Source organism: Equus quagga, chromosome 21 (genome assembly GCF_021613505.1).
Source record: "Equus quagga isolate Etosha38 chromosome 21, UCLA_HA_Equagga_1.0, whole genome shotgun sequence".
Classification (NCBI taxonomy): domain Eukaryota; kingdom Metazoa; phylum Chordata; class Mammalia; order Perissodactyla; family Equidae; genus Equus; species Equus quagga.
This window is the reverse complement of record NC_060287.1, coordinates 34,656,329-34,683,902: the sequence shown is the minus strand read 5'-3', so window position 1 is coordinate 34,683,902 and position 27,574 is coordinate 34,656,329. Positions and strand designations below refer to the sequence as shown.

Genomic DNA, 27,574 nt, shown 5'->3' with positions numbered 1-27,574 from the left:
CCATATTTAGGTGCCTTTCGAAAGGTACCTTGTTTGTGTAAACTCTGGTGTGGTTGAAATGGCTTTAAGAATATCAAGATTCCTTTATTGCTCTTACCACTTAAGAAATTCCAAAGGTTTTTAGGAGCTCTGTGCTAGAAATGAGGATGAAGACCAAATGTATATTTCTTAGTATAAATCACATCATACTGCATTTTATTAATTTTAAAATGGTTTTTATGTAGTGAGTTAGAAGATGGATCTGTTGAGATAAACTTAGTTTTGGAATAAGAAATCTTGCTTAATTTAATATAGAAATTTGGTTTGTTCAAATATTTGTTATAAACTGATTTTTAAACCTTAACATTTTTATTTCAGGTGGTATGTTTTTAGCCACAGGTAGTACTGATCATGTAATCAGAATGTATTTTTTGGGTTTTGAAGCACCTGAAAAAATAGCAGAACTTGAGAGCCACACTGTAAGTATTCATGTTTTAAAATTCTGTAGATGAATTGTTAATAATATTCCTGTTGGTACATTGTTAAATATTGCTAATGGAAATTTTTATTGACTCTAATTTTTACATAAAGTAGGAGGAATTGCCCTTAAAGGTGAAGGACATTGACAACTCACCGTGTTGACAGTGCTTACTAACACTTTGCAGTGGTTGTTTCAGCTTTATATCTAAAATCTGGATTATGACTGTTGATGTGCATGGGTTAGGTTCAAGTGGGCCTATTAATCTTAACCACACTCATGGAATGAGAATGCTATTAATGTATAATATAGATAACACAGTATTCTGGACTGCTGGTCAATGGTCAGGTCATATTTTCTTCTATAGGAAGTTCTGTGAGGTTATTTCATTAACACAGTTTAAAATCACTTTTAAAGAAAAAAAAATTTTTGCATTTAATCATCAGAGTGAATATTCCTTGTTTTTAGCTGCTTAAACCTTTATTTTGATCACTTTCCACATGTATAAGTTTTTATACAGATATAATTGTAAATTCAGCTTTAATTTTAGAAGCAAGTCTTTTTTTACTGCATATGTCTTTGAGACAAGAGCTATATCTTAGTAGTCTTGTTAGATTCATAGATTCTTTGCACTTAAACATACAATACAGGTTCAAATGACAGAGCTAAGCAGCACAAGTACAGATCTCTTGCTTTAAACCAAATGTGCTTCTAGCTCTAAAACTGAGTGCTTTTTTGTTTGTTTACAAACTATGTAGATGATCACTTTTGTGTTTGTTTTTTTCCCCCACTCGTTTAGGATAAAGTTGATAGTATTCAATTTTGTAACAATGGTGATCGGTGAGTAAGTGTATGTTTGTATTTGTGTGTGTGTTTCCAGGCGAATATACTGTGGTTCATATTAGTATAGCTAATATATCACTTGGTGTATTGCAGATACTTATTAGTAAATATATTAATTGAATGAAAAGTGTTTGTGGTGGGGGCAACATAGTAAGTTTTTAGAATTGTAGTTGCTGTTGGTTCCTATGACCAAAAGTAGTTCTCCTTTATCTCACCATTGGCTAAATGTTTGATTTACAGAAAAATTAGGTATGAGGATAACAAAATTCCTTATGTTTGAGTAGTTAAAAAAAACTTTTTAAATTCACCACTGTGATGTATCCTCCAATGAAATTATCACCTAAAATATATCCTTCTTTGTGGTCCCCAGTGTCTTTCAGATGCCTTTCCTAAACTGCAGTTTTTAACCCTTTACCTTGTTAAGAGATTGCTTTTCACATAATGGGCAGCATGAATTAATTTGAGTTTAGAGTTAAGATGCTTATAATGGAGCTTTAGCTCTTACTAGTTTTCCCATGTCTTTAATTCTTCCTGTTTTTTTCCCTCTCCAGGTACTACTTGTACATTGTCTTCTCAAAACTCAATCTATTTGACAAGCTAGTCATTGAGTTTGAAATGTCCATTACTTCATAGAGCCAGGCAGATCGTAGTAAACCAGAGTTTTTCCGTTCAGATATGCCCTAAATCCCTATCTTTTGAGTTCATACATAAAGATTTACCTGCAGTGAAGATAGCTACATTAAAAATTTTTGTGCTTGTGATTTTAACTGTAGCCCTTGGCATGTATGTGAGTATAAGATCTTTCTCTGAATATTTTAAGGTTCTTAAGTGGTAGCAGAGATGGAACAGCACGTATCTGGCGATTTGAGCAGTTAGAATGGAGAAGCATTTTATTGGATATGGCTACCAGAATCTCAGGGTGAGTTGAGATGGAGTGAGCTAAGTAGGGACGTCGTAAGTACTTGATCTCTCTTTGCCTGCTTGGTTGATTGCTTTGTTCAGGGGGGATTGGAGCCACCTCCTGTTAAAAAGAGCAGTGATCTGAGTGAATGGTTACCTCCGACATATCTGATAAATTGGAACTTAAGTCGATATCCAGAGGAATTTATCCTTACATTTATGTAGGAAAGAACAACATATTTATTCTATTGTTGCCCAAAGCTTTGACTTCCTCTTAGGTGTTGCATTTAAAACCACCTATACTTTAAAACAATTATAAAAATAATTCTTGTATGTCAAGTGTGGAAATTTGACTTGGCTGTAGTGACCTTTTTTGCATGTTAAAATTTTGGCGTGTAAAATTTCTTTGAAGGCAGGGTTGTCCAACTTGCCCCCCTCCCCCAGCGCTCCAAAGTTTCAGACGTTTTTTTGAGCCTTTCTGAGGTAAGTGTAGTACTTCCCAAGTAAATGTTACACATTTGAAATACACTGCTGTTTTTGGTTTAGTCTGCATCGGGAGGCAGTACGGGTGGTGGGAGGAATACGCATTTTGGAATCAGACCTTTGCTCAAGTATCACTATCACAGTAGTCCTCCCTTATCTGTGGCGGATACGTTCCACGACCCCCAGTGGATGCCTGAAACTGTGGATAGTACTGAGCCTGATATATACTATATTTTTCCCCATACATACATACCTATGATAACGTTTAATTTATACGTTAGACAGAATAAGAGATTAGCAACAACAATAATAAAATAGAGCAGTTAAAACAATATACTGTAATAAAAGTTAAGTGAATGTGGTCTCTCTCCAAATGTCTTATTGTACTGTGTTTTTGGACTGCAGGTAACTGAAACTGGAAAGCAAAACTGTAGATAAGGAGAGGACTGCTGTACTGTTTATAGCTATATAATTTTGAGAATATTATTTAATATTAATGTGTTTTATCATTTGGAAAATAAGACTACTTTAAGTATTACTGGGAATTTTAAATGATAGAACAAAAGTTTCTAACACACTGCTTGGTCTAGAGTAGGCATGTCAGTGTTCTTTTGCCCATTGCAAATATTATCACTTTAGTTACAGTGTAATAGAAATATAAAGTAATAAATTTTAGTTTAGAATTTATTTCCAAAATTTATGCTTTTCATATCAGTTTTTCTGAGAAATGTTACACTTACTGTCTTTTGGAAATCCTCATGTCTGGCTCATTTTCAGTAATTGTAGGAGAAATTAATTCATATTCTCTGCTGTGGCTCAAACAATTGTATTGGGTTTCAAAATAAATTTTATCTTAATAATTTTGTGGAATGATTTGTGGTAGAGAATGGAAAAGAATATACACTGGAAATCTGGTAATCCTTGTTCACAAACTAAATCTTTACCATTATTTAAAAATGTTACATCTGATATTCAAAACCATCTTAATGTGAAAGTGAATCTTCTCAGTCTTTGATTATTTGAAATAATAAAGGAGAATGGGAGTGAAGATAATTTGAATCACATTCACCTGTGCACAGTTTTTAGTAGGCAAAATAGGAGCATTAGTCTAAGAACTTGAATAAAAAAATTTGTAGTGAGCCTGAAAACTGCTTAGGTTTCTTGCTACCATACTCTCTTCATGGAGAAAATTTTTCCTCTAATTCCCTTCGTGATAGAAATGTTCTTTTCTCATTTAAAGTTTTACCTCTTGCAAATCTTGAAAAGCAGAATTTTCTGTTTGTAAAATTGGTGGGTATATTTGTTTTAGTGTTCTAATCTTGGCTGATCAACTTGATGGAATTCAACATGGTTATTAATAAATTCAAAGTTCTTAACAGGGAATGCATTTTGGGTTAAAGTGCAGTGTGGAGTCTTAGCCTTTATTCCATTTCACCTCTTAGGTTACACTTTCCGCTAACCAGTCTAGTTAGAATTATTTTCTCATGTGTGTTCCCTTATGCTTACATAGACAGCTGTTATATATGCTTAGTCCATATTCTTATAGCTGTTTTCTTTAAAGTGTATATTTAGTTTATTATACGTTTATAATTTCTTTGAATGTGTTCAGTGATTTCAGAAGCAGCTAGGCCTTTCTCCACTGTTTACTATTGACTGCTATATTTTACAGAGAAACTTGGCATATCACTTTTGTAAAGGCTGCAAAACATTGCAGACATGTGCATCCAAGACCATTTTTTGCCAAGGGACCCATAGAAACGGTCTATAGGGAAGTATAAAGAGATGACGACAGTCTCATTTACAGTTCAACAAATTGAGTGTCGGTGTGTCAGGCACTTTTGTAGACATTGGGGATATGAAAGTGAATTACCTTCTTTTTGTCTTCCTAAAATTTTTTATCTTCTGGGGATGAAAAGGAGAGAAACTGAAAAGAGAGAAAAAGCTTTGCTTTCATGAGCAGCAGTGGTGTCCTAAAATCTTCCTTTTATTCGGTCTCTGAACTGCTTTTTAAATCAACTCCAACTCCTCTGGGTTTTGCCCCATCTGTTTATAGATAATCTATTATGGGTCAGATATGTGGAACCCTCTATAGAGTAGATAACATATGCACATGAACTGGATTACTGTAGTTGTTTTTGTATTGATGAGGGATTGTATACATTGTATAGCCTAGCATCTAAATGAATTTACACCTTGTGTATATTTTACTTAGGGACTTATCTTCCGAAGAGGAAAGGTTTATGAAACCCAAAGTAACAATGATAGCTTGGAATCAGAATGATAGTATTGTTGTCACAGCTGTGAATGATCATGTCCTCAAAGTGTGGAATTCTTATACCGGACAGCTGCTTCATAACTTACTGGTAGGTCATGTTTGTACAGTATAACAAATCAAGATTTTTTTTAACTATAATTTTATTTTTGAAGCTATAAAATTAATACATTAAATATGTTTCTTTTATATTATCAAGTGAACAGAAATTTATATATATACTAATGTATAAATTACTGTCAATGCATTTTTAAAAGCCCTTATACATTATGACGATATGGGTTTTTAATTTTAAATTTCTAACTTGCAAGCTCTCCTTAACTGTATGACTTTATTGAATAAAGGGACATGCTGATGAAGTATTTGTTTTGGAGACACATCCCTTTGATTCCAGAATTATGTTATCTGCAGGACACGATGGCAGCATATTTATATGGGATATTACAAAAGGCACCAAGATGAAACATTATTTTAATATGGTAAGTGAAGTGAGATGTATCTTCATGCATGCTTGCATTTGTTTCCAGTATTTGGATTATGAAGTTAGCGGGAAACTGATCTGTATGTTTTGGCAGTTTATATTTCTAGAAATCAGGGAACTTAAAGCCTAATAAATACCTGACAGATACACATAGGTGAACTTCTCTGTGTAACTGATTCATATGAGGGAAAGATTTTGAAAGTTATCTACATAGCTTTGTGTATATGTGTGAATGTGTTCCTGTGTCTGTTTAAATTGGCAAGATTATGGTAATTATATACAACTTTTTGAATATTTAAATTTATTAAAATATTTGATAAAAATGTAAATAATACTCAAAGTCATCTAGGGAATCAGACGTCACTGGGCTTTTCTAGCCTTTTTTCTTTTTGCACGTGTGTATTCTAAAGTCAAATTAGGATCCATTGCATATTTTTTTATTTTTTATTTTTTTCCTTTTTCTCCCCAAAGCCCCCCGGTACATAGTTGTATATTCTTTGTTGTGGGTCCTTCTAGTTGTGGCATGTGGACACCACCCCAGAGTGGTCCAATGAGCAGTGCCATGTCCGTGCCCAGGACCCGAACCAACGAAACTGGTCTGCCTGTGGTGGAGTGCGTGAACCCAGCCACTTGGCCATGGGGCCAGCCCCCCCATTGCATATTTTTAAAATTTCTGGGGCCGGCCTGGTGGCGCAGCAGTTCGCACGTTCTGCTTGGATGGCCCAGGGTTCGCTGGTTTGGATCCCAGGTGCGGACCTATGCACCGTTTGTTAAGCCATGCTGTGGCAGGCGTCCAACGTATAAAGTAGAGGAAGATGGGCACGGATGTTAACTCAGGGCCAGTCTTCCTCGGGAAAAGGAGGAGGATTGGCAGCAGATGTTAGCTCAGGGCTAATCTTCCTCAAATAAAAAGAAAGACAAAAATTTCTTATACCTAACTACAATATAGTTAACAAAATCAGCAAATTTAACATTGATAAAATAGCATTATCTAATCTAGGTTTATATTCAAATTTTGTCAGTTGTCATAATAATGCCTTTGTAGTTGCATTTTAGCCCCTTGGACCAGAATCTAACTCAGGCTGATACAATGTGTTAAGTGGTTATATGTCTCTAGTTTTCTTTAGTCTTCAACACTCTTTCCATCTTTTTTTCTATTTCTTGCCCTTTGACTTTTTGATGAGTACAGGCAAGTAATATTATAGAGGATCTCTGTTGTGTCTGATGTTTCCTCATGAGTCGATTCTTTTATACGTTTTCTTTTTGATGGAATAAAACATAAATGATAATGTTCCCTCCATATATTAGGAGACACATGATATTTATTTGTCCTGCTGTTGGTGATAATTTCACTTTGGTTAAGGTAGCATCTGCCAGGTTTCCTCACTATAAAATAGTTGTTTTTCCTCTTTGTAATTGTTAAACTAATTTTTTCAGGAGCTGTTTTCAGACTGTGTAAATATCTTGTTCCTCATATTCACTTATAAGTACTAACATCCATTGAAGAGTTTCTAATGATATTATTCTTTCCATATTTATTAGTTGGCATTCTTGCAAGTTTTGTGATCTTTCTTCATTTTGTGTAAAGGATGTTTTTCACAGCCTTAAATATTTTTTTAAGAATTTCCAAATATATTTTTATTTTTTATTTTTTGGGGAAGTGGGAGGAAGATGGGCCCTGAGCTAACATCAGTACCAGTCTTCGTCTATTTTGTATGTGGGATGCCGCCACAGCATACCTTGATGAGTGGTGTGTAGGTCCGTGCTCGGGATCTGAACCCTTGAACCCTGGGCCACCGAAGCGGAGCATGCAAACCTAACCACCATGCCCTTGGGCCAGCCCCTGCAAATGTATTTTTGATTGTGAATTCAACCTTTCTCAGAAGAATCTTACTTATATAGTTAATCTGTTGAGTATTTAAGTCGTTTCTAAAGTATGCACAGCAGTAACACTTTGAATATTCTTGTATGTGGCTGTTTATGTAGAACCCTGATTATTTCCTTGGAATAAACTGTCAGTTAATTATTATGTAAAAGAGTTTGAATGTTATTAAGGCTTTTGATTGACATTTGTGATACGTTTTGTATAATTACTCTGCAGTTTATGCTAAGTTCGAATTTAAAGTGTAATTAATTTTAGAGGCAGTGTAGTAGCAGCCTGTAGATGAGTGGTTCTTGGACCTTTGATTGAAGGCAGTCTTAGTGCTTGTGTTCAGTTTGTTTATTTTTTTTTAGTTTAAAATTTCTATTTCAATGTGCTTATTCTGGACAATTTCTTAACAAACAGTTTATATTGCAGTATTTTATTTATTAACATTAAATGCACTAAGGCAACTGAAATAGTATGACTGAATTGCAGATATTAAGCATCTCTGAAAGTTGTATATCTGTGTGGTCAAATTATTGGAGAAAGAATCAAGCCTTCTTCAACAACTTTTCTGTAGTCATAAAATTCATACATCCATCTTCTTAATTATCCATTAAAGCACAGTAAGAACATTAAATCCTGAAATTTAACTTATCAGAACAAATCAACATTCAGGCTTTATGTAGACTATAGGTAAGGTTTTGAATGAAGATTAATGCAACCACGAATGGGAGGGATTCCACTAATGTGTAGAATAAGAAGTAGAGACTGTTGAGTGGAGATAAGATGATTATTGATTAGTCGGTTGGATGAGGGGAATATGATACTTGGAAATATGATGATTAAAATAACAATGGGTAGACCAGTTATTGGGGAAGCGAGAGAGGCGAATAGATTGTCGTTCATTTTGATTCTCAAGGAGCTAAACAACCTCTAAGCCAAAGAATAATCTGAGAATAGTCTCAAGTGGGCAACGATGATCTTATTTTCCGTCAGACACCAGAAATTGTCCTCGTATACGGAGCTCTTCACTGCTCAGCTGAGAGGCTCCTGATTCTCTTAAGGCTAGACAGATTACATAGGGGCTGTAAATTACTAACAGAACAATATTTCATCAAATACACAATAAACTTTATTGTGACACTGAATTGTTCTCCAGGCACAGTTGCAGGTTGCATTTTGTCAGGAATCATTGTGTAGGACTCTTCAGACTACAGGTAAAAACCAAGTCTGGCTTGCTCTGCTTAGATCAGTTTGACCACTTGGGAAAATTTCCTTCTCAGCAAGTCCCCTTAGCTAAGCCCTTGGTGCAGTTAGGTCCACGTGTATGACAGGACGGTAGCTGCTCCCATCTTCACCTTGGGATCTGAGGGCTCTTCCTCCTCCCTCCTTGTTCAGGTCTGCTTTACTTAGACTGGAGGTCCAAGGGCAGGAATGTGAAGGGCGAGGGTGTAGGTCAGGCTGTGGTGGGGGTGGCTCCTCCAAGGACAGTGTTTTATGTGTTCTGTGTTTTAACAAAGAATTGGAGGAAATATATTTATACATTCTTTTAAATGTTGTGAGAGAATACAAATTTGTATACATATTATTCAGCAGTGCCCAAATATCCCAGTAACTTAATTTTTATCCAAGTTTGTTAATTGGCGCCCATTCATGTGCAATATGGCAGTATTGAAGTGTCACTTTTCAAGCAGGTATTTAGGCATGTGTGTGAGTTTGTTTTGGCAATTAGAGGGTGGATTATTTTTCTAACACTGATCAGACTTGTCGTAAAGTTTAGTTACTGGAAAGTTAGAGGCTCAGACAACAAATATGCATAGCTCAACGTTGAGTTAATCAAAACTCATTTAACTATAAATTGCTACTAAACTAATATAATTTACAGCTAAAAAGCAAGAATAAAACAGTTTAATCTCATTAAGACAGTGTTCACTGTGCACTTAGGGCATCCTTCCTGAAATTCGTGGCAGGTTGAAATAAGGTAGTTGCAGGTGCAGGCATTTACATATGCACCCTTGATACTTTGAAGTTTTACAGATTTTGCATGGTGGTCTGTTGTGTTAGAAAGGTTAAACTACAGAAAAGTATTGATTTTAGTTCATGAATATCAAACTTTGTTAATCTTTAATCATTTACCTTGTAGGTTATTAGTCAATAGCCTTTTGTTATATGTTAAAACAAAAGTTTATGAAATTGCTTGTCACTCACTTGTCAGAAGAAAGCCTTTACTTTGGATGGTTTGTGATCCTTCCTTTGGTCCTTTTGAGAACTAATTCTTAGAAGATGTCTCAAGATTTTTTTCTAGGCTAGTGATATCTAAAATGAATTTTATTTTCTGAAAATATCAATTGACATGCTTAATGCAAAATTTGCTTTTAAGTATTTTTTTTAGAAGTGATATATTGTAGCAGGCTGTCGACATGAAAACAGGTTATATAGCAAAAGCACTTGTGTAGAATTAGTCATAACTTTCTCCCTCTGTGTTTCCTAGATTGAAGGACAAGGACATGGAGCTGTATTTGACTGTAAGTTTTCACAAGATGGACAGCATTTTGCCTGCACAGATTCTCATGGGCATCTTTTGATATTTGGTTTTGGATGCAGCAAGCCATATGAAAAGGTCATTTTTAATACTTTTATATAGCATGTAAAATAAGTAGTTAGGAGGGATGTTTTAAAAATAGGTTAGATGTATTAATTTGATATCCTTATTTTTTCTAATTATAAAGTTGCTGTTTAATATTTGTTTTCTTTAACATATATAAATGTCAAAATATCAATCTGTAAACTTTCCTTTTCTAGATTCCTGATCAGATGTTCTTCCATACTGACTATCGACCACTGATTAGAGATTCTAATAATTATGTGTTAGATGAACAAACTCAGCAGGCTCCTCATCTTATGCCTCCACCATTCTTGGTAGATGTAGATGGAAATCCTCATCCAACTAAGTATCAGAGATTAGTGCCAGGCCGAGAGAATTCCGCAGATGAACATTTGGTTCCACAGCTAGGCTATGTGGCAACAAGTAAGAGCAAAGTCTTTTTCTTTTAACTTTTTATTTGAAAAATGTAAAGAATAATACAAAGAACTATACTTTCAGATTCATCAGTGTTGATATTTTCCAGTATTTAATTTATCATTCTGTCACTAGCTATATATTATTGTTTCGAACCATTTGAGACTTAAGTTCTGGACCTCATGTCCGTTCACCCCTAAATACTTCAATATGTATTGTCTAAGAACAAAGATATTTTCTTACATAATCATGAACAGTTATTAAAATTAGGACATGTAATACTTATATAGTACTGTTATCTAGTCTATAGTCTGTAATCAAATTTTGTTTAATACTGCATGTTACAGGTTTTGTTCTCTCTTGATGTAGATTTCAATTTGGGACTGCACATTTGATTTAGTTGTCATTGATTAAGTTCTGGTTATGCATTTTTGACAGAATACAACATAAATGATGTTGTAGCCTTCCTTCATATCAGGATGCTGATGATTCTGTTTTGTCCAATTAGTGGTAGTGTTGTCTTGGAACACTTGATTAAGGCAGTGTCTGCCAAGTTGCTCTACTATAAAGTTATTTTTCTCTTTGTAATTAGTAAGTGATTTGTGGTGAGAGATGATATAAATAACCTGTTCCTTACCAAACCTTACCCACGAGTTTTAGGATCCATTTATGATTTTTGCCTGAATCAGTTGTTACTATGAAGGTTGCAAAATGGTTCTTTTCTAACTCGGTCATCATTGAATCTGCATTTTGGTAGTTGGCCATCTACTACTATTCTTTTTATTTACATAGTTCATTAAGTTTTAGTATGGACTTAGAGTTGCTATATAGTGGGTTATAATCCATTGCTGTCTTTATTTTGTTATGATATCCTTATATTTGAGTATGAGAGACTCTTCAAGTTGAGTTTTGTGTCCTTTCCCCAAGTCCCCATCATTCCTCGAACAGTTTCTTACTTGCTGGCACAGGATGTTCCAGTCCCATCTTGTACTTTGCTTATCCTAGCCAAGTACAGAGTTTTGTATTGTTTTTTTGTATTTGTTCATAGCAGTGCAATGTAACTCCCTACAGATATTATTAAGCAAAGAAAAAAAATGCTTCTATTTTGTTTGGATGAGAATTGATTTACTGAAACTAAATCAACAGTTATATTTAAGGTTAAAGCTTAATGTAAATTACTATGTTTACTGTTTTGAATGTTAATTTTTTATTAGTTTGATTGAGGTATACTTTACATGGAACAAAATTCACCAAAATTTTAAGTATCAGTTCAAGTGAGTTTTCACAAATGTTACGTAGTCCTTTAACCACCACGATGATCAAGACACAGAATATTTCCAGCGCTCCAAAAAAGTTTTCTTGGGCGGAATGTATTTGAAGTCAGTTCTTTCCCTTCTCCTTGCTCCTTGTAACGACTGTTCTATTTTGTCACTTTAATTTTACTTTTTAAAGGAATTTTGTAAAAATGGAATTGTACAATACGTAGTCTTTTGTATCTGGCTTCTTTAACTTAGCAGGACGCTTTTGAGATTCATTCCTGTTGTCACATATGTCAGTTGTTTGTTTCTGTTTATTGATAGGTAGTGCTCCATTGTACGGTATATCATCTCTCATCTATATGCAGTAACAGTTGAAGGACATTTGGCTTTTTTCCATTTGGGGGTTATAGGGAGTGCTGAAATACTCAATTATCATGTGGGTTTGTCTTATTTCTCCCACTGGTTCTATGAATTTTTGCTTTGTGTATTTTAAAGTTCTATTTTTAGATGCATACACATTTCAGATTGTCCTTTTTGTAATTAATTCTTTAATAGTTATAAAATGTCCCAGTTTTTCCTTGGTAGTATTTCTTGTTTTGAAGACTGTTACTTTGCTTCATACTAATATTAAGTAATCCAGCCGTTTTGGATTAGTGTTGCCCTGGTGTATCTTTTCTATTCTTTACTTCTAACCGATCTGTGTCTTTAAATTAAAACAGGTTTTTTTGCAGGCAGCAATCCAATCTGACAGCCTTTTAATTGGAATATGTAGACCATTTACATTTAATACAGTTATTAGTATGGTCAGTCTTAAATCTCTACCATATTGCTATTTGTTTTCTCTTTATCCTTTCTGTTCTTTGTGCCTTTTCATTTTTTTCCTGCCTTCTTAGAAATTATTTTTTAGTATTTCATATTATTGCCACTAATGTCTACTTAGTAGTACCTGTTTGTCTTATTTATTTCTAATGGTTGCTCTAGGGCAGGAATTATCAGTGTGTGGTTTGCAGACCCATAGTTTTATCCATGACCTTTTGTGGGCTTTGAGATCATAGCTATCTTCATAATAATATAGAAATATTATTTGCCTTTTTTATAATGTTGACATTTGCACTGATCTACAGAAGCAATAGTGGGTAAAACTTTTGTCACCTTACTGCAAATCCAGGCCATGGCACCTAAGTACTAGCAGTCATTGTATTCTTCATTACTTTGAACAAACATTCAAAAAATATTCTAAGTGTTAAAATTAGAAGCAGGCATAAAGCAATTCTACTGTGTATTCTAAAGTCTTTAGTCTGGCTGACAGGAACATGAACTATTTCCAGCCCTGTGCTGGGAGTTTTTTTGCCTACTGATTTTTCATATTTTTTCCCACAGCATGGTACAATTTTTCCCCAATATGTGCACATAGCATCATTTTAGTCAAAGAATTGATTGGACCTCACTATATATTTCTGAGCTTTCTGTGCAATTCACTGCTCTCTTATATTCAGCCCTACATATTTTAGTCTTCCCCCGTGCTCCCAGGCTCCGACCACTGTCTCCTCAACTCAGTGAGACCGCTGGACGCTATTTGGGTTCTCCTCTCATTGTTCTGCAACCTGGAAACTGCCTCCAGGATGTTACCTGGAGCAGTCTAAAGCCTGGACTCCACTGGGTGTCTTCTCTCAGGGATCACAGTCCTGTGCTGTCTGCTGTCCAATGTCTCAAGGCCTTGTTTCAGATAGTATTTTTGCCAGTGTTGTAGTAGTTGGTAGTGGGAGGGCAGTTCCTGTGGCATTTAAGACTTCATGAGTGGGACCCTCCTTTAATGTTTGAATAGTGACTGCATTATGCCAAATACATACAGTTAGCATTCTGATGATTTGCCGAGTTAGACGTCAGTGTTCTGTGCCTGAAGGGAAAGGCACATAGACCTAGGCTTCTTGAGCGGAGGGCAGAGCTTTAGAAGTTTCCTGTTCTGCTGCTTTCCCTTTGCTTCCATGTTGTGATCATAGGAATTTTATGTTATACCCACTTCTCATTAGAATCTTTTCATCTTTTTAGGTTAGGGCTCCACTTCGTGCTTTCTTAGCTGCTTTTTCGCTAGTGATCCAAAATTTTTAGTGATTTTTTAAGACAGTTAATCTGAGTTATGCCATTTCTTATAAGTTTTCCATTGATTTCCATAGTAAAGTGGAGATGTTATCCATCTCCATTTGTGAGATGTAAGAGAATCTAACTCGGGGAGTAGGATGGAAGGATTTTTTCCCCCTGAAATAGTATAAGGCATTTCTCAGTTTCTGGATCTGTTACTATGGAGGCAAGTTATATCTTTGCATTCTTTTTTGCTTAATACTCCATTAATTTCAATTTGTTAGGGTTATGCTTATAAGTTGATGGCTTATAAGATGATCTGTGTTACATATATAAAATGTTCAAAGAAGATGTGTATTATGGTGGGAGGTTATGTAAGGAATTGTTTGCATGAAAATGTTAATGTTTTATTTCCAGACCCCACAACCATCTGACACTTTTTATCCATTAACACTAACTCTAAACCTATTAAATGTCTCTGAAAATGTATTATTTGAAAAAGAAGCAAAGACACTTTAAAAAAATCTGGTTTTGTACTTGAAGAATTATGGGTCCTGGCTATGCTAAAATAGCATATGTAAGAGAGAGTAACTTAAGCTTGGTGGAAGAGGCGTGTGTAGCTCGCCCCTCAGCTGTGCGCGCTGTCTCAGGGTGCTTGGCGCAGGGGAGAGCTAGAGCTGTAGTTTGTTGAAGGCCTAAAAGGTATTATTCTCTCTTTTTTATTTCTTAAGACAGAAGAGAACCAATACTGCTGCTTTCCTCTACAACAGAAATCATACATTGTTTCTCTGTTCTGGTCAGAGACCTTGGGAAATACTGGGACCTTGGGAAATAACCTTGGAAAATTCTAAAAAACGTATCTTGTGTAAATGAAGGGTGGTAGTATGAAACAGCAAAATGAAGCTGCTACTGAAAGGTGTTTCCATGTGTTCACTTCTAGGGATTTCAGAGGCTCTGTTGAGGAGGTTTTTGTGGTACTTAGTACTCTAAAGGAAAGGTTTTGTTTTGAACCTTTTCTCTGATTTAATTAGTTATGAATATATAGGATATCTTTAATTATTTTTTTAAAAGCAGGAACTCTGACAGTTACTAATGTGATTTTAATTGTAGACTACCGAAAGTGCTTTTTCCCCCTTATTATATATATATTATGATTTTATATTCATTCATTGAATTTGCAGGTGATGGAGAGGTAATCGAACAAATTATAAGCTTACAAACCAATGATAATGGTGAACGAAGCCCAGAGTCCAGTGTTCTTGATGGAATGATAAGAGAGTTGCAGCAGCAGCAAGATCAGAGAATGGGAGCAGGTCAGGATACTATTCCAAGTGGACTTCCAAATGGGGAAGAAACACCTCGAAGAGGTAATAAATAGATGGGAAATATTTTGCTTTAATATGACTGGATTGAAATTGAGGAGTAAGTAAAGTCATTGTCAGGTACATGCAATGTGAAACACTTTAAGTAAGCAGTGTACTTTTACAGTTCAAGCGGTAGTCTGGAGGTAGCTTTATTAGATATAAAGTTGATGTATTAACAAATGGACGTTTGAGTTTCAAGTACTATGAACGGCTCTTGAAACCTTTTTGGCTCTAAAATAAGAGAATTTACAAAATCATATTAAGTAAACGAGAGTAGAGAGCAAAGTGTTCTTTAAAGGAAGACTACACTTTTAGGTTTCCTTTGCTGTAAACATTTTACCTTTTAAAAAACTGAATTGAGTCAAGTACTGATATTTCTTACTGAATCAGAAGGCTCGAAGTGAACTTTCAGGGTGAAGTAGTTGATACTGGAATGAAATAGTAATTACATTAAGTGGAAATAATCTAGAGGAGACTGGCGGTTGTTATGCCGATGAAAGAGTAATGACTGTGAAAGATGAGAGAAGCTTTGAGAGTCTAAAATCCCGGCAGTGCCACAGAGGTAATCCCTCCCATATCACAGCTGCACAGGGCACTTGGCCACACGTTTTCAGTAGCTTCTCTTTTTTGCCAAATGTTTCTACTTGTCTGTTGGAGAATTTGTTTTTTCTTTCATGTAGACTCTCAGTTTTTGTTTTGTAATGGCAACTAATAGTAAGATAATTCATTTCACGGGAATCTACTTCTAACAAATTAATTTATAACTGGGAAAGGTACACTTTTATTTGTAAAGGGAAGCTATTTAAAATACACTTGCCAAGTTTACTTTCTTATCTCTTTATCACTCAGTGCTGTACTCTGGATAGTTTCTTCCGATCTGTCTCCCCTGTCACTCTTGATCTCTTTCATCTAGTCTGCCACGTAACTGGTCTTTAGATTTTTACTTGTAGTGACTATTATGTTTGGAAGTTCTGTTGATTCTCCTTAAAAGCTGACTTTAAAATTAGTGCCTTATGCTTTAAGTTTTATATACTTCATTGTTTTGGATTCTAGGTGCACAGAATTAGGTCTGTCAATCCTTTGTTGGTGACGTGGTTTTTATCATTTGTTCACACGTGGTGCTCTTTTACTTGTATTAAATCATGATAATAACCTACATATATTTGTGTGGTCCTCCCCAGTTTCCCTCTCCCAAGAGAACAGTTGTTCCAAATCTTGTGTTGGTCCTTCCTTTGCCTTTTTAAAAATATAGGTTTGACATTCTTATGTCTTACTAAAAAGCATTTGTTTTAAAACTTTCTAAAAAGGTTATTAGGTTCTATGTATTTATTTGGGACTTAACTTTTTGCATAATAATATATTTTTAAGATTGCTCCATTGTTAGATCAGATTTATTTTGACTATTATGTATTATGAATATATCTGATTTTATTTATTCATTCTATGGGCTTTGGGTAGCTTTGAGATTTTGCTAATCATGAACAGAAATGACGTTAATCATGAACAGAAATGACGTTAATAGTCTTGTGTGGGTACTCTATACATTTGAAAGAATTTCTCTTGAATGTTAATCTAGGAGTGGAATTGCTGGGTATAGATACATTATGTCAATCTATTGTCCCCAGTGGTTGTACACTTTGTACTCCCATCAGCAGTATATAAAGGGTGCTGTTGATTCACTTCTCCAGGATTTGGTAGATTTCTTGATTTGCCATTCAAGTGGGTGTCAAATGGTAATGCAGTCTTAATTTGAAATTTTTGAATGTCACTAATGAAGTTGAATACCTATTTTTTGGATATATTTTCTCTTTCTTCTTCCCTCTAAGTTATGTATTTTACAGTGTTTAAAATATTTCTTACTATTGAAATTTCACTGAGTAGCCTAATCTATATTGTTATATATCATCATGTGTTAGTTTGGATTATGAGTTTATCTTTAGGAGGAAATGGTCAGTGGGAATGATGTACAGCCAAAGTTGAGAGCTTGTCTTTCCAGAATGGTTTTACAAATGATTCTGTAAGGTACCCAAGGTTATCACTAATCTAGGGCCTTTTATAAGTAAAATGTTTTGTTTAACCTATGATCTTGTCTCTTTAAGAAGTTTTATAAAACAGTGGATTAAATATCTGACAAATTGCCTTTACTGAAAAGAACAAAACGGTATAAAAATCAGGCTAGCCCAAAGACAGGTAGTCACTGCACACACAGTAATCTTAATGGAAGATGGCATTGGGATATGCAGGCCCTGCTAGGACCACTTCTTACTTTAATTTACCCTTTTTGTGGTTTTTGGACCACATGAGTAATATAAATTTGAACCCCTAACTGAGGTGAAGTACAGGCTATGTTTATGAATTCCCAGGCAAGATGTGTTGTCCCCCCGCCCGGCCCCGATCTGGATTCAGGCAGACATAGGCAAGTTTTCTAATTATCTCCTTATGCCTATAGGTGAATTAAAATTTTGTTTGGGGTATAGCAGTGCAAGGATTTGAGAGGCTTTTTTTTCGGGGAGGGGGAAGGGGTTGTGGGGGCAGGAGGGCTATTTTTCATTTAGAACTGTGTGCCTGACACAGGCCCAAGGCCTAATTTTTCTTTTCCATGTGGGCGTAAAAACTCAAACCCTTGGATTACTGATTTGGACAACTTTGTCAGGCTGCCATAGTTTCAGCTCATGATCTCATTTAGTTTCCTGTTTCCCAAGGTGATTTGCCAGTTCCATGATTCATTTAAGGGTATTTGTTATATTTTACAAGGCATTTCTAGGTGTCTATGGAGGAAGAGCTTTCAAGTTACATTAAATCTTATTTGACTTGGCAAATTGAGTTTCTTCTACTTTGCTTGGTTACTTTCCCTTGGGCTTGCTGAGCTTTAAGGACCTTTACAGCTAAGTACAGATGAATTTAAAAATTTTTTGGTGAATTCCTGCTGCCTATGGACTAGGACTGTAAAAAACAAAAACTAATATGATGAATTAAAGTTTTTTCCCCTTAAATTTATAGCATAAGACCTTATTTCTTCCAGTGTTTTATTTTGAAAAAAATCCTATAGTAAAGTTGCAGGAATAATACAATAGATACCCATATACCCTTTACCTAGATTCATTGTTTTGCTACATTTGTTTTGTCTCCTTTTGTGTACATACAGTCTCTCTTTCTCTCTGGTATGTTTTTTCTAAACCTTTTTAGATTGAGTTGGAGACATTGTGACTTTTATCCCTTAATGCTTCATCCTAAGTCTTCCAAGAACATGCACATTCTTTTATGTAATCATAATACAGTCTTTTGGGGTAATTTGTTATGTAGCAACAGATGACTACAATACATCATAGTAAAACTGCCGAAAATCAGAGACAAAATGAATATCTTTTATACATATGATACATATTTTAATATAAATGTTTGGATTAATAGCAGGGATATTTAGTGCTGTTGTTAGTAGGTGAAATATAGTCTGTTGTGCAATGCAAATTGGTTCACATTTGAATGGTAAACAGAGTGTTGTCTGTAGAAGAATGCAGAAGTTGTATTTACTCATGTGGATTTTACCCTAGGCAAAGAGAGCTGGCATAGCTGGAGTGGAATTTTATAGCCTCCTGCAGGAAAGTATATAGCTCCCAATTTCTCTGTTGCATTAGTAGCAGAAGCCCCTTTACTCTGTGTTTTGAGAAAACAAGTATTTTGCTTGGGGCTTTCTTCCCTCCCCTCAAGGCTAGTGTCCATCCTCTGTGACTTCTGGCTCATGGGAGGTTGCCTTGTCTCCTGTGCCCATGTGATTAGCTCTGCAGGCTCAGGGTTCACTGTTGTCTGCATTGCCCTGTCGCCCACTCACCCAGCTCCACTAGAGGTGCTGCCAGCATTTCCCCACTTTGCGTTTTTGTGAATCTTTAAAACCCCACTCTGCCTGCCTTAGTGGCTCAGATTCTCTTGAGGTCGCAATTAATGTTTTTGTTAGAGCTCTTGTTATAAAGCCACTACAGGTCGAGGAGTCTATCTTCAGTGCTAATTTTTCGAGAAAGATGAGTTTTTAGTATGCAATTTTGAAGAAGACAAGGTTTTTAAGACTGTAAATATAACATTATAATAGAAAAATACCTGTACATTAAAAGAGTTCAGAAAGTCTAGTAAAAAATGGAAATTGAGGTTAATAGTTATGTTAATGTTTGTTCTGTATTCTACACTTTGATCTCAGTCACATTAAGATTCTTTTTTCCAAAGTTTTTTCAGTAGGTCTTTATTTTTGGTTTGTGTCTTATTAGGAGGAATGTATATGCTGATTATCTGTTAAATGCATTAGATTGAAATTTATTTTGGAATCACTTCTTGACCATTTTTCCCTAGGTTTTAGAAGACTAAGCTTAGACATCCATTCCCCTCCAAATATTGGTCTGCGTCGTAGTGGACAAGTTGAAGGTGTTCGTCAGATGCATCAGAATGCTCCACGTAGTCAGATTGCTACAGAACGTGACCTGCAGGCTTGGAAACGAAGAGTGGTTGTACCAGAGGTACCACTAGGCATATTTAGGTTTGTTTTAGGATATCTATTAATATTGTTTCTATCTATGAAAATATATCTATATGGTTATTTACTCATCTTCTAATCCATTAGTTGTGTAAATAATCATATAAATATATTTTAGTAATGGATTAGAATCTATTTTAATTGTGGTAGGAAAATGTCAAAATTGTTGTAACATTTTTTACTATGGTAAATCTTTTCAGAACTGGTCTTGTTTCGTCTATACAAACACCCATTTTTCTCCCGTTAGTACTATTTTGAAAGAAATCCCAGATGTAATATCATTTTGTCCGAAAGCATGTCAGTATCTGTTTCTAAAAGATAAAGAATTGTCTTAAAATATAACCACAATGCCGTTATCATACTTTAGAAAAACAAACGATACCTCAGTAGAACCAAATACCCAATCAGTGTTTAAATTTCTGATTGTCTCAAATGGCATATTTGTAGTTTTTTTGCAGGACTTATTTTGTAAGTGGTATAATTCTGTTGTAAGGCATGTAGTATCTATTCTCTTTGTGATGCTAGCAGGCATTGATGCGCACTGCCTAGATTCATTAATTCATTAGGGGTTATAAAATAGTGATAGTTCAACTCTCTGAAGTCATTTATTATCGTAGATACTTGTGAAAAAGAAATTTTCTATTTGATTATCTAGTGGTATGGTTCATATTTAAAAGACAGGATAGAGGCTGGATTATTTTGCTTTATTTACCTTCAAAATAAAGATTTATTCCCTTTCATCCTCCAGCAATGACCAATTTGTATGTGTTGTGTTTTTCACTGTATCAATTACACTGCTGTGATTTAGCTTATTTCTAGTATTCCTTATTGATAGTTAAATTGTTCTATCCCTGGCCAGGAGGAGCCTCTTCAAGTTAGCTCCTAAGTCCTTTTTTTTTTTCATTTTTTTTTTTTTTAAAGATTTTATTTTTTCCTTTTTCTCCCCAAAGCCCCCCGGTACATAGTTGTATATTCTTCGTTGTGGGTCCTTCTAGTTGTGGTATGTGGGACGCTGCCTCAGCGTGGTTTGATGAGCAGTGCCATGTCCGCGCCCAGGATTCGAACCAACGAAACACTGGCCGCCTGCAGCGGAGCGCGCGAGCTTAACCACTCGGCCACGGGGCCAGCCCCAGCTCCTAAGTCCTTTTGAAATGACTATGGTAGCATTCCACAGCATCTCTGCTCTCAGGCATGGTCAAGTGTTACAGGTTCAACTTGTAAATTTCTTAACCTAGAACTGACATCACTTTTCTCTTAAGCAGCCCTATTTTCTTTTAGTGGAAATGGTATATCATAATTATAGTCTGGGCAGTAGGGGGTTACTTGCTGCTGAGTTGTAACAGACTGATTTTTGAGTTACTGAAATAGAGGCAGCAAATACTGTTTTTCATTGATATCTAAAATATATTTCAGTATTCTGTCATGTTTGTGTCTTATAATAACTAATACCTTGAAGATAATTTTGTAGAAGTGTTTCCTTCATGTGTTTAGCCAGAAGAGTTTCAGTGATTGGAGTAATATTGGATAATACTTATAATGTACAATGAATTTGAGAATGTTTATAAGCACACAATAAAACAGTGAAAAGCAAAATCTGGAATTGAGATGAGAAATACAGAATCACCATTGTGTATGTAGTTATGCTAAAATTAAGCCTTAATATTGTGTCTGAGTTGCATGGTCATGAGAACTGAAAGTGTCATTTTGGGATATTTTTCATTTTCAAAACCAAGGGAAATAAACAGGGAACAAGAATGAAAGACCTGAAGAGTAGTTTCTTAAACAAGGCTTTATTCTCTTAACATGAAGACTGGAAATAATTTAAGGCGAGAATCATGGTTCCTCAGTTAATCAGGGACTCAGGCTCCCATGTTTCTCATTTCCATCTTAGAGTGTGGCTTCCAATCTTAAGGTCACCTCAAAGTCCAACATAGCTGGGCTTTATGTATGTTAGCGATCACACATCTGCATCTGTGAGGGAGGCTGAGATTTAGACTAGAAGAAGGAAGAGGGGCAGAAGGCAAAAAGCACATTTTTAGTTGAGGGAGCTTCATTTAAGCAGCCTTAATGCTCCCATATGACATTTTTGTTCATAACTCATTGACCAGAGTGTTGTCATACGGCCATGCTTAGCTACAGAGGAGGCTAGGTAGTACAGTTTATTTAGGCCAGCAAAGAGGCTAGGTAAAAATTGAGATTCTGTTCTAAGGAAGAAAAGGAGACAGCTAGCTGTCTGCCACAATATAATTTTCCTAAAGAAGGGCATAGCTCTTTCTAGTGTGGTATTCTAAAATATACATGAGATTTTATAAAGGGGATGCTGAGTGGTGTAGTAGTGGTCAGCACCCTTGACAACAATCTTTGTAGGGGAGGAATGGCAAATTTTACACAACTGTTTATTAGGCTGTCATTTGATAAGGGTCAAGAGAAATTAAAAATTGGTTTTCTGACTGTAAAAATAGTACATATCTATTGTGAAAAATTAGGTGATAGGTCAAAGTGTGAGAAGATAAATAATCCTACTGTGCAAAAAGGTGAGCACACAATGTTGTTTCCCAGTAGAGGTAATTTTTTTAGGGGCTAGAGTTCAGTCATGTAGTTTGTCTTAACCTAACAATAGTAGAAATTATTCATTCTAAAAGAATGAATGAATGAATTGCGTATCTACTCTGTGATCTTTTACAAAATCACTTTTCTTAGCTGACCATCTTATTAGGCATGGAATTGCACACAGTTGAAGACGATACTTATGAAAGCCTGGAGTGTTCCTTTGCTTTGTTATTGGTTGTGAATGAATTGTATGTAGTGTTTCATTGTCAAAACAGAGAAGCATACAGATATGGGTTAGGAATTTCATTTGGCTGCAAGTGAAAAACCTTATCGAGTTCCTTAAATACACGTAAAGCTGGTGAAATAGACAACTGAAGGGTTGAGTCTGATTCAGAACTTCCTGTGGATAGAATAATGTTCCACTGTAATCTGAATGTGGGCTGCAGATGAACCTTCAGAAAAAAACGATTTCATTAGAATCAGTTTTTGCCCTTACAGCGTTTATGCTTATTTGATGGTCCAGTTATATCTTGGAGCATGGCCAACATGTCAGTTTTGAAATGTCCAGCAGGTTTTAAATTGAATGCAAAACATAAAGCTATGTATTTTCAACAGTATTCAAATTGGAGAAAAAGAGCATTCAGTCACTTGAATTCCTTCACTCTGGAGAAGGAAAAATGATCTTCAGTACTTTTCTCATAGTAGAAGTTCCCTTGCTTTTGAAATTGGTCACAGTAACGTTATAATCTTTCTTTTGTATCATATAAGTGAAATATAGGTAGAAGAACTAGTAACATTTCTCGTTTTCTACAAATTATAGAACATGCAGTTTTAATAAGTTTGGAACAGGATTCTGCTTTTTTCTTTAGAGAAAGGAATTGGCAATCTTGGAAAATCCTAGGGACCTTTTGAGTAGGTAATGTGAGGTCTTGTTCGAGTTGGTCTTAATAGGGCCAAAGTGCAAACGAATGAGTATTTCTGTGTTAAATATGAAAAATAGGACCTCCTAGTTGCTGCTGAGATTTTATTTATGTTTCTAACATAAAGTACAGCTTGACCTAAGTTTTGTTATATCTGTAGGAGTTTTCTGTATTAATTTAAGAAGTGTATAAGCTTATGATTCCTAGAATCATAATGATTAATTTTTCCTCTGTGTATCCTTTACTTATGAGTTCAGTAACGAATATAACTGGATACTTAAATTTGTAGGAAGTTGGAAGACTTCAGAATAGAGAAAGGTGAAGAGGAAAGAAATCTTTATGTAATTGGAAGAAAAAGGAAGACTCTCCAGCTCTCACAAAAGGTACCCTAAATTCTGTTTTCTTAACAATGACCAAATTAGAACTTAAACTGAAATTTATAGTTTTCTTTTTGAGCAGTGAGAATGTTAGTAACTTTCACCCAAACTTGAATAATAGATCTTGCTTAAAGCCTCCTGTTTGGAATTTAAAATAGTAAGACATAAGGTTGTACAGCTGTTAGGAAAGGGTAGTTTGAAAACTTAGGGAAGTAGCCTAATGCCTAACAGTGCTAAAGGGTTCTGGAAAATTGTCTAATGACCACTCAGGTCAAGAACAGAACATGACTAGCCCATCAAAAGCGTTTTACTTCTTTCTCTCCTTTCTCCCATAGGTAACCAGCTGTCTTCTAAAACTGCTGGTTAGCTTTGTTCCTGAAGTTTATCCAAATCATGCATTTATTGAAAATCTTAGATGTTACAATGGTTTGTGAAAGCTCAGCCTTACTCAAGAAATTCTTATTCCTTAGTGTTTAATTTCTCTATTTGGATTTTTTGAACATCACATGAATGGCATTAGCACTGAATTCATGGAAGGCACACAAGATGTATGCAAGATTAGTGCCACAACGTTGTGGTGAAAAGTGGTTGTGTTTGGAAAGTTTTCTCTCAGTTGATCACTCAGTCTTGAAGTCATATTGTGAGAGATTACTTAATCATGCCTGGCTGCCATCAGCTGCCTTGTTGTTTAAACTTGATGCTCAGTACTTTTGTATATGACTTGGGCTTTGAGAATTAAGTAAAAATAGTTTTTATCTTATTACTTAATTTAAAAGTGATTCAACTTAGTTGTCGAGTACCGAGAAGAAAAAATGTTGATCAGCTGAATGAGTATCTTTGGTATAGTTAGGATATTTTCTCATGTGAAAAATTTAAAAGTTTACTAAAATTTTTAAGAAATTAATGTGTTTTCAGTTGCTTTCCTTTTGCTGGAAAAATAAGTTTTGAAAGATTTTTAAAAACTTGATTATATTGCTGGTATGTATTCATAAATTTTATATATGTAATGTGATGCATTACAATCCATGTATATTAAATCACATTAAAATTAAGAAATAAAGTTAAATGTGAAGAGCTTTAAAATTTTCAATTTAACTTTTATCTCAAAAATTTTAATTATTGTTAACCCTGTATTGAATTAAAAAACTAAGCTTTATGCTTATCTTTTTATGTACAAGGCACCGATATACACATAGTACATAAACACTTACATACTATATCTGTGGTATTAAAATTTCATGGGGGGGAATTAGGAAAAAGTCTGAAGTTTTCCTGTAGGGTAGCAATCATGCAAAAATGTTGGGAAACACCGATCTGAATGGAACCCCACAGTATGTAATCTTTTGTATCTGGCTTTGATCATTTGACCTTGTGAGATTTATCTGTGTTGTGAGTAGTTGAAGTTCATTCATTTTCATTGTTGTATAGTATTCCCTTGAACATACTTCTGTTTAATCAGCCTATTCTAGAAGGACATTTGGGTCATTTTCATATTTTTAATATTAAGAATCAGACTGCTTTCAACATTTTGTGCATATCTCTTGATATCTGTATATGTATTTCTTTTGAGAAATATGTCTTGGAGTGAAATTGTTGGATCATAGTATACATGTATATTTAACTTTTGTAATTAATGCCGCATGTGGTTTCAAAATGGTTGCATTCTTACCTATGGTGAGACATGTGTTAAAATCTCACTACTTAGATTTTTCTGTTTCTATTTGTTGGCTCATGTAATTCGAAGCTATGTCATTGGGTATGTACAAATTTAGAATTTCCCATGTTCCTACTGAATTGAAACTTTTATCATTATGAATTTTCACCCCTTATCTCTAGTAATGGTTTATTCTTCAAACTGTTTTATATTAATATAGCTGTGCTAGCTTTCTTTTGGCTGGTGTTTGCGTAGTATGATTCTATCCTTTACTTTCTCTCTCTCCTTCTGAGACTCCAGTCACCTATATATTAGACATTTACTGTTTTTTTTGGGGGGGGGGGGGTGGGCCGGGGAGATTAGCCCTGAGCTAATATCTGCCGCCAGTCTTCCTCTGCCTTATACGTGGGACGCCTGCCACAGCATGGCTTGCCAAGTGGTGCCATGTCTGCACCCGGGATCTGAACTGGTGAACCCCAGGCTGCCGAAGCAGAATGTGCGCACTTAACCACTGTGTCACCCAGCCGACTCTAGACATTTAGTGTCGATTCCCTTTTGTTTCTTAGGCTTTTTTCTGCTGTTATGAACTTTTTTCTGACCTGTATTCCACTTTGTTAGTTCACACTAACAATCTGCTGTTAAACCTGTTGTGGTGTTCTTTGTTTTAGTTATTGTATCTTTTAGTTCAGAATTTTCATTTGGTTCTTTTTTAGAGTTTTCAGTTTTCTGCTAAAGTTCTCATTATTTTAATTCCTTGAAAATCAGTCATAGTTATTTAAAAAACCTGTGTCTGGTAATTTCCTTATTTTGGTGTCTTGCTCCCCTCAACAGAGGGGATCTGTTTCCATTCCCTGTTGATATTTTTCTCAGTTTTTACAGTCACATTATTTTTGTTGCCTATGTTTTTGATTACATGTTAAATGTTAGAGATTCAAAGCCTAAAGCCTAGGATGTTATTTCTTCCCAGAGAAGATTTAAATTTGCTTCTGGTAAGCTTCTAGGGCCACCGTCAAACCTGTGTTGCCTTAATCCAAACAAGGATGGGCTTTCGTTCCTTGAAATTACTGTTCTTCTGTAGTTTACCTATAGGTCTAGGCTGTAGCCCTTTGGGGTAACAGCCAAAGCCTGGGGTGTTCTAAACATAGGAGGCTCTGAATTGCGATTTTGTTGGCCTAACTCATGAGTTTAGTCTGTCAGTTGTTTGCTCCCTGCTAAAACTTTCAGGTTCCTCGCCTAGAGTGAAATTCTAGAGCTCTTTTTATTGTTTATCTTTTTTTCTTGTCTTGGTCCTGTAATTCTTCATAGCCTTGTTAGGTGTGTAATGCCCTCAAACTGATATTTTAAAAAAATACGTATTTTGACTGATTTTCTTGTTCTTCAGAGTGGTTGTTTTGGTCCACTTGGGTTTATATATTATCAGTTGTGAAATTCATCAGTATGAGTTTTTACTTTAACACAAGTCAGTACTGACAAATTAAGGAAAGCACAATTCATTTTAAAATCAGCCAGTGATACGTTTAGATGTTAAAAGACACTGCTATCAAACAGATGGTGCTAATGTAAAAATTGATTTGTGTATCAATTCAAGAAAGATGTACTTTATCTGTTGATTTCATGTATGACTTTGGTGTTTGAGGAGTAGCATACACCCCTCCTCTTTAAAAAAAAATTCAGTCTACCTGTTTTTTTTGGCTGATTTTTAAAGATTATTTGTTTTGATTAAAAATATGATATTTAAAAAATTCAAGAACTGAAAAGTACTGACAATAACAAATCATCCAAAAACCTGGAAATAACTAGGGATAATGTTTGAGGATTATTTCAGGTGGTTTTCTATACCTGTATATTCACACAGTGATATATTCGTTAAGGTTGGTTACTGCATCATAATGTATGAATATATATTTTCACTTCTGAGATGCATATTTTTGAAGTGATGTCTTTTTTCGGTTATTGTTACTATTATCTTATTCATGGTAAACCAATTAACTTATAGTTTAATTTGGAAAACACTGATCTGATGTGCCTAATTTAGCCATTTCTTCTGAGTATCTTAAAATTAAAAAGACCGAGGTTGATTTAACAGGATATGGCAAAAATACTATCCACTCCAGAATATTTTCTTTCTTTCTTTTTTTTTTAACTATTACTCTTTTTTATTTTTTGCCTTAAATCTTTTTGGAAATTTGATAGAATGCTTGTTTTGTTGAAGATTGTACTTATTTAGGTGTTGATTTTCATCTGTGTGTTTTCTTTATATTTCAGTCTGATTCGGTTGTTATGATGTCCCAGTCTAGGCAGAGGACATGTAGACGTAAATATCCAAATTATGGTAGAAGAAATCTTGGACGGCTTGAGTTATCTTCTGAGAATGAATCTTCAAGCTCTGTAAGACATGTGAGTTTCATAACTTTAAAATATATGAAGTAATTTTTTTTGTTTTAAAAAAATTTTATAAAACTTTTTCTTTCTTCCCCGCAAAGCCCCCTAGTACATAGTTGTCTATTTTATTTGTGAGTCCTTCTAGTTG

At 35.0% G+C, this 27,574-nt stretch overlaps 1 protein-coding gene across 1 annotated transcript in view; it reads left to right on the top strand.

Moving 5' to 3' along the window:
* Positions 1-27,574, top strand: part of LOC124231567 (bromodomain and WD repeat-containing protein 1-like) — a 122,865-nt gene that overhangs the window by 40,740 nt on the left and 54,551 nt on the right. Inside the window, exons 11-21 of the mRNA XM_046648358.1 lie at positions 358-458; positions 1,257-1,297; positions 2,121-2,219; positions 4,896-5,046; positions 5,300-5,434; positions 9,795-9,923; positions 10,106-10,331; positions 14,842-15,027; positions 19,363-19,546; positions 23,303-23,396; positions 27,310-27,441. Of these exons, the coding sequence (XP_046504314.1) occupies positions 358-458; positions 1,257-1,297; positions 2,121-2,219; positions 4,896-5,046; positions 5,300-5,434; positions 9,795-9,923; positions 10,106-10,331; positions 14,842-15,027; positions 19,363-19,546; positions 23,303-23,396; positions 27,310-27,441 (1,478 nt within the window). The remainder of the gene's footprint in view (positions 1-357; positions 459-1,256; positions 1,298-2,120; positions 2,220-4,895; positions 5,047-5,299; positions 5,435-9,794; positions 9,924-10,105; positions 10,332-14,841; positions 15,028-19,362; positions 19,547-23,302; positions 23,397-27,309; positions 27,442-27,574) is intronic.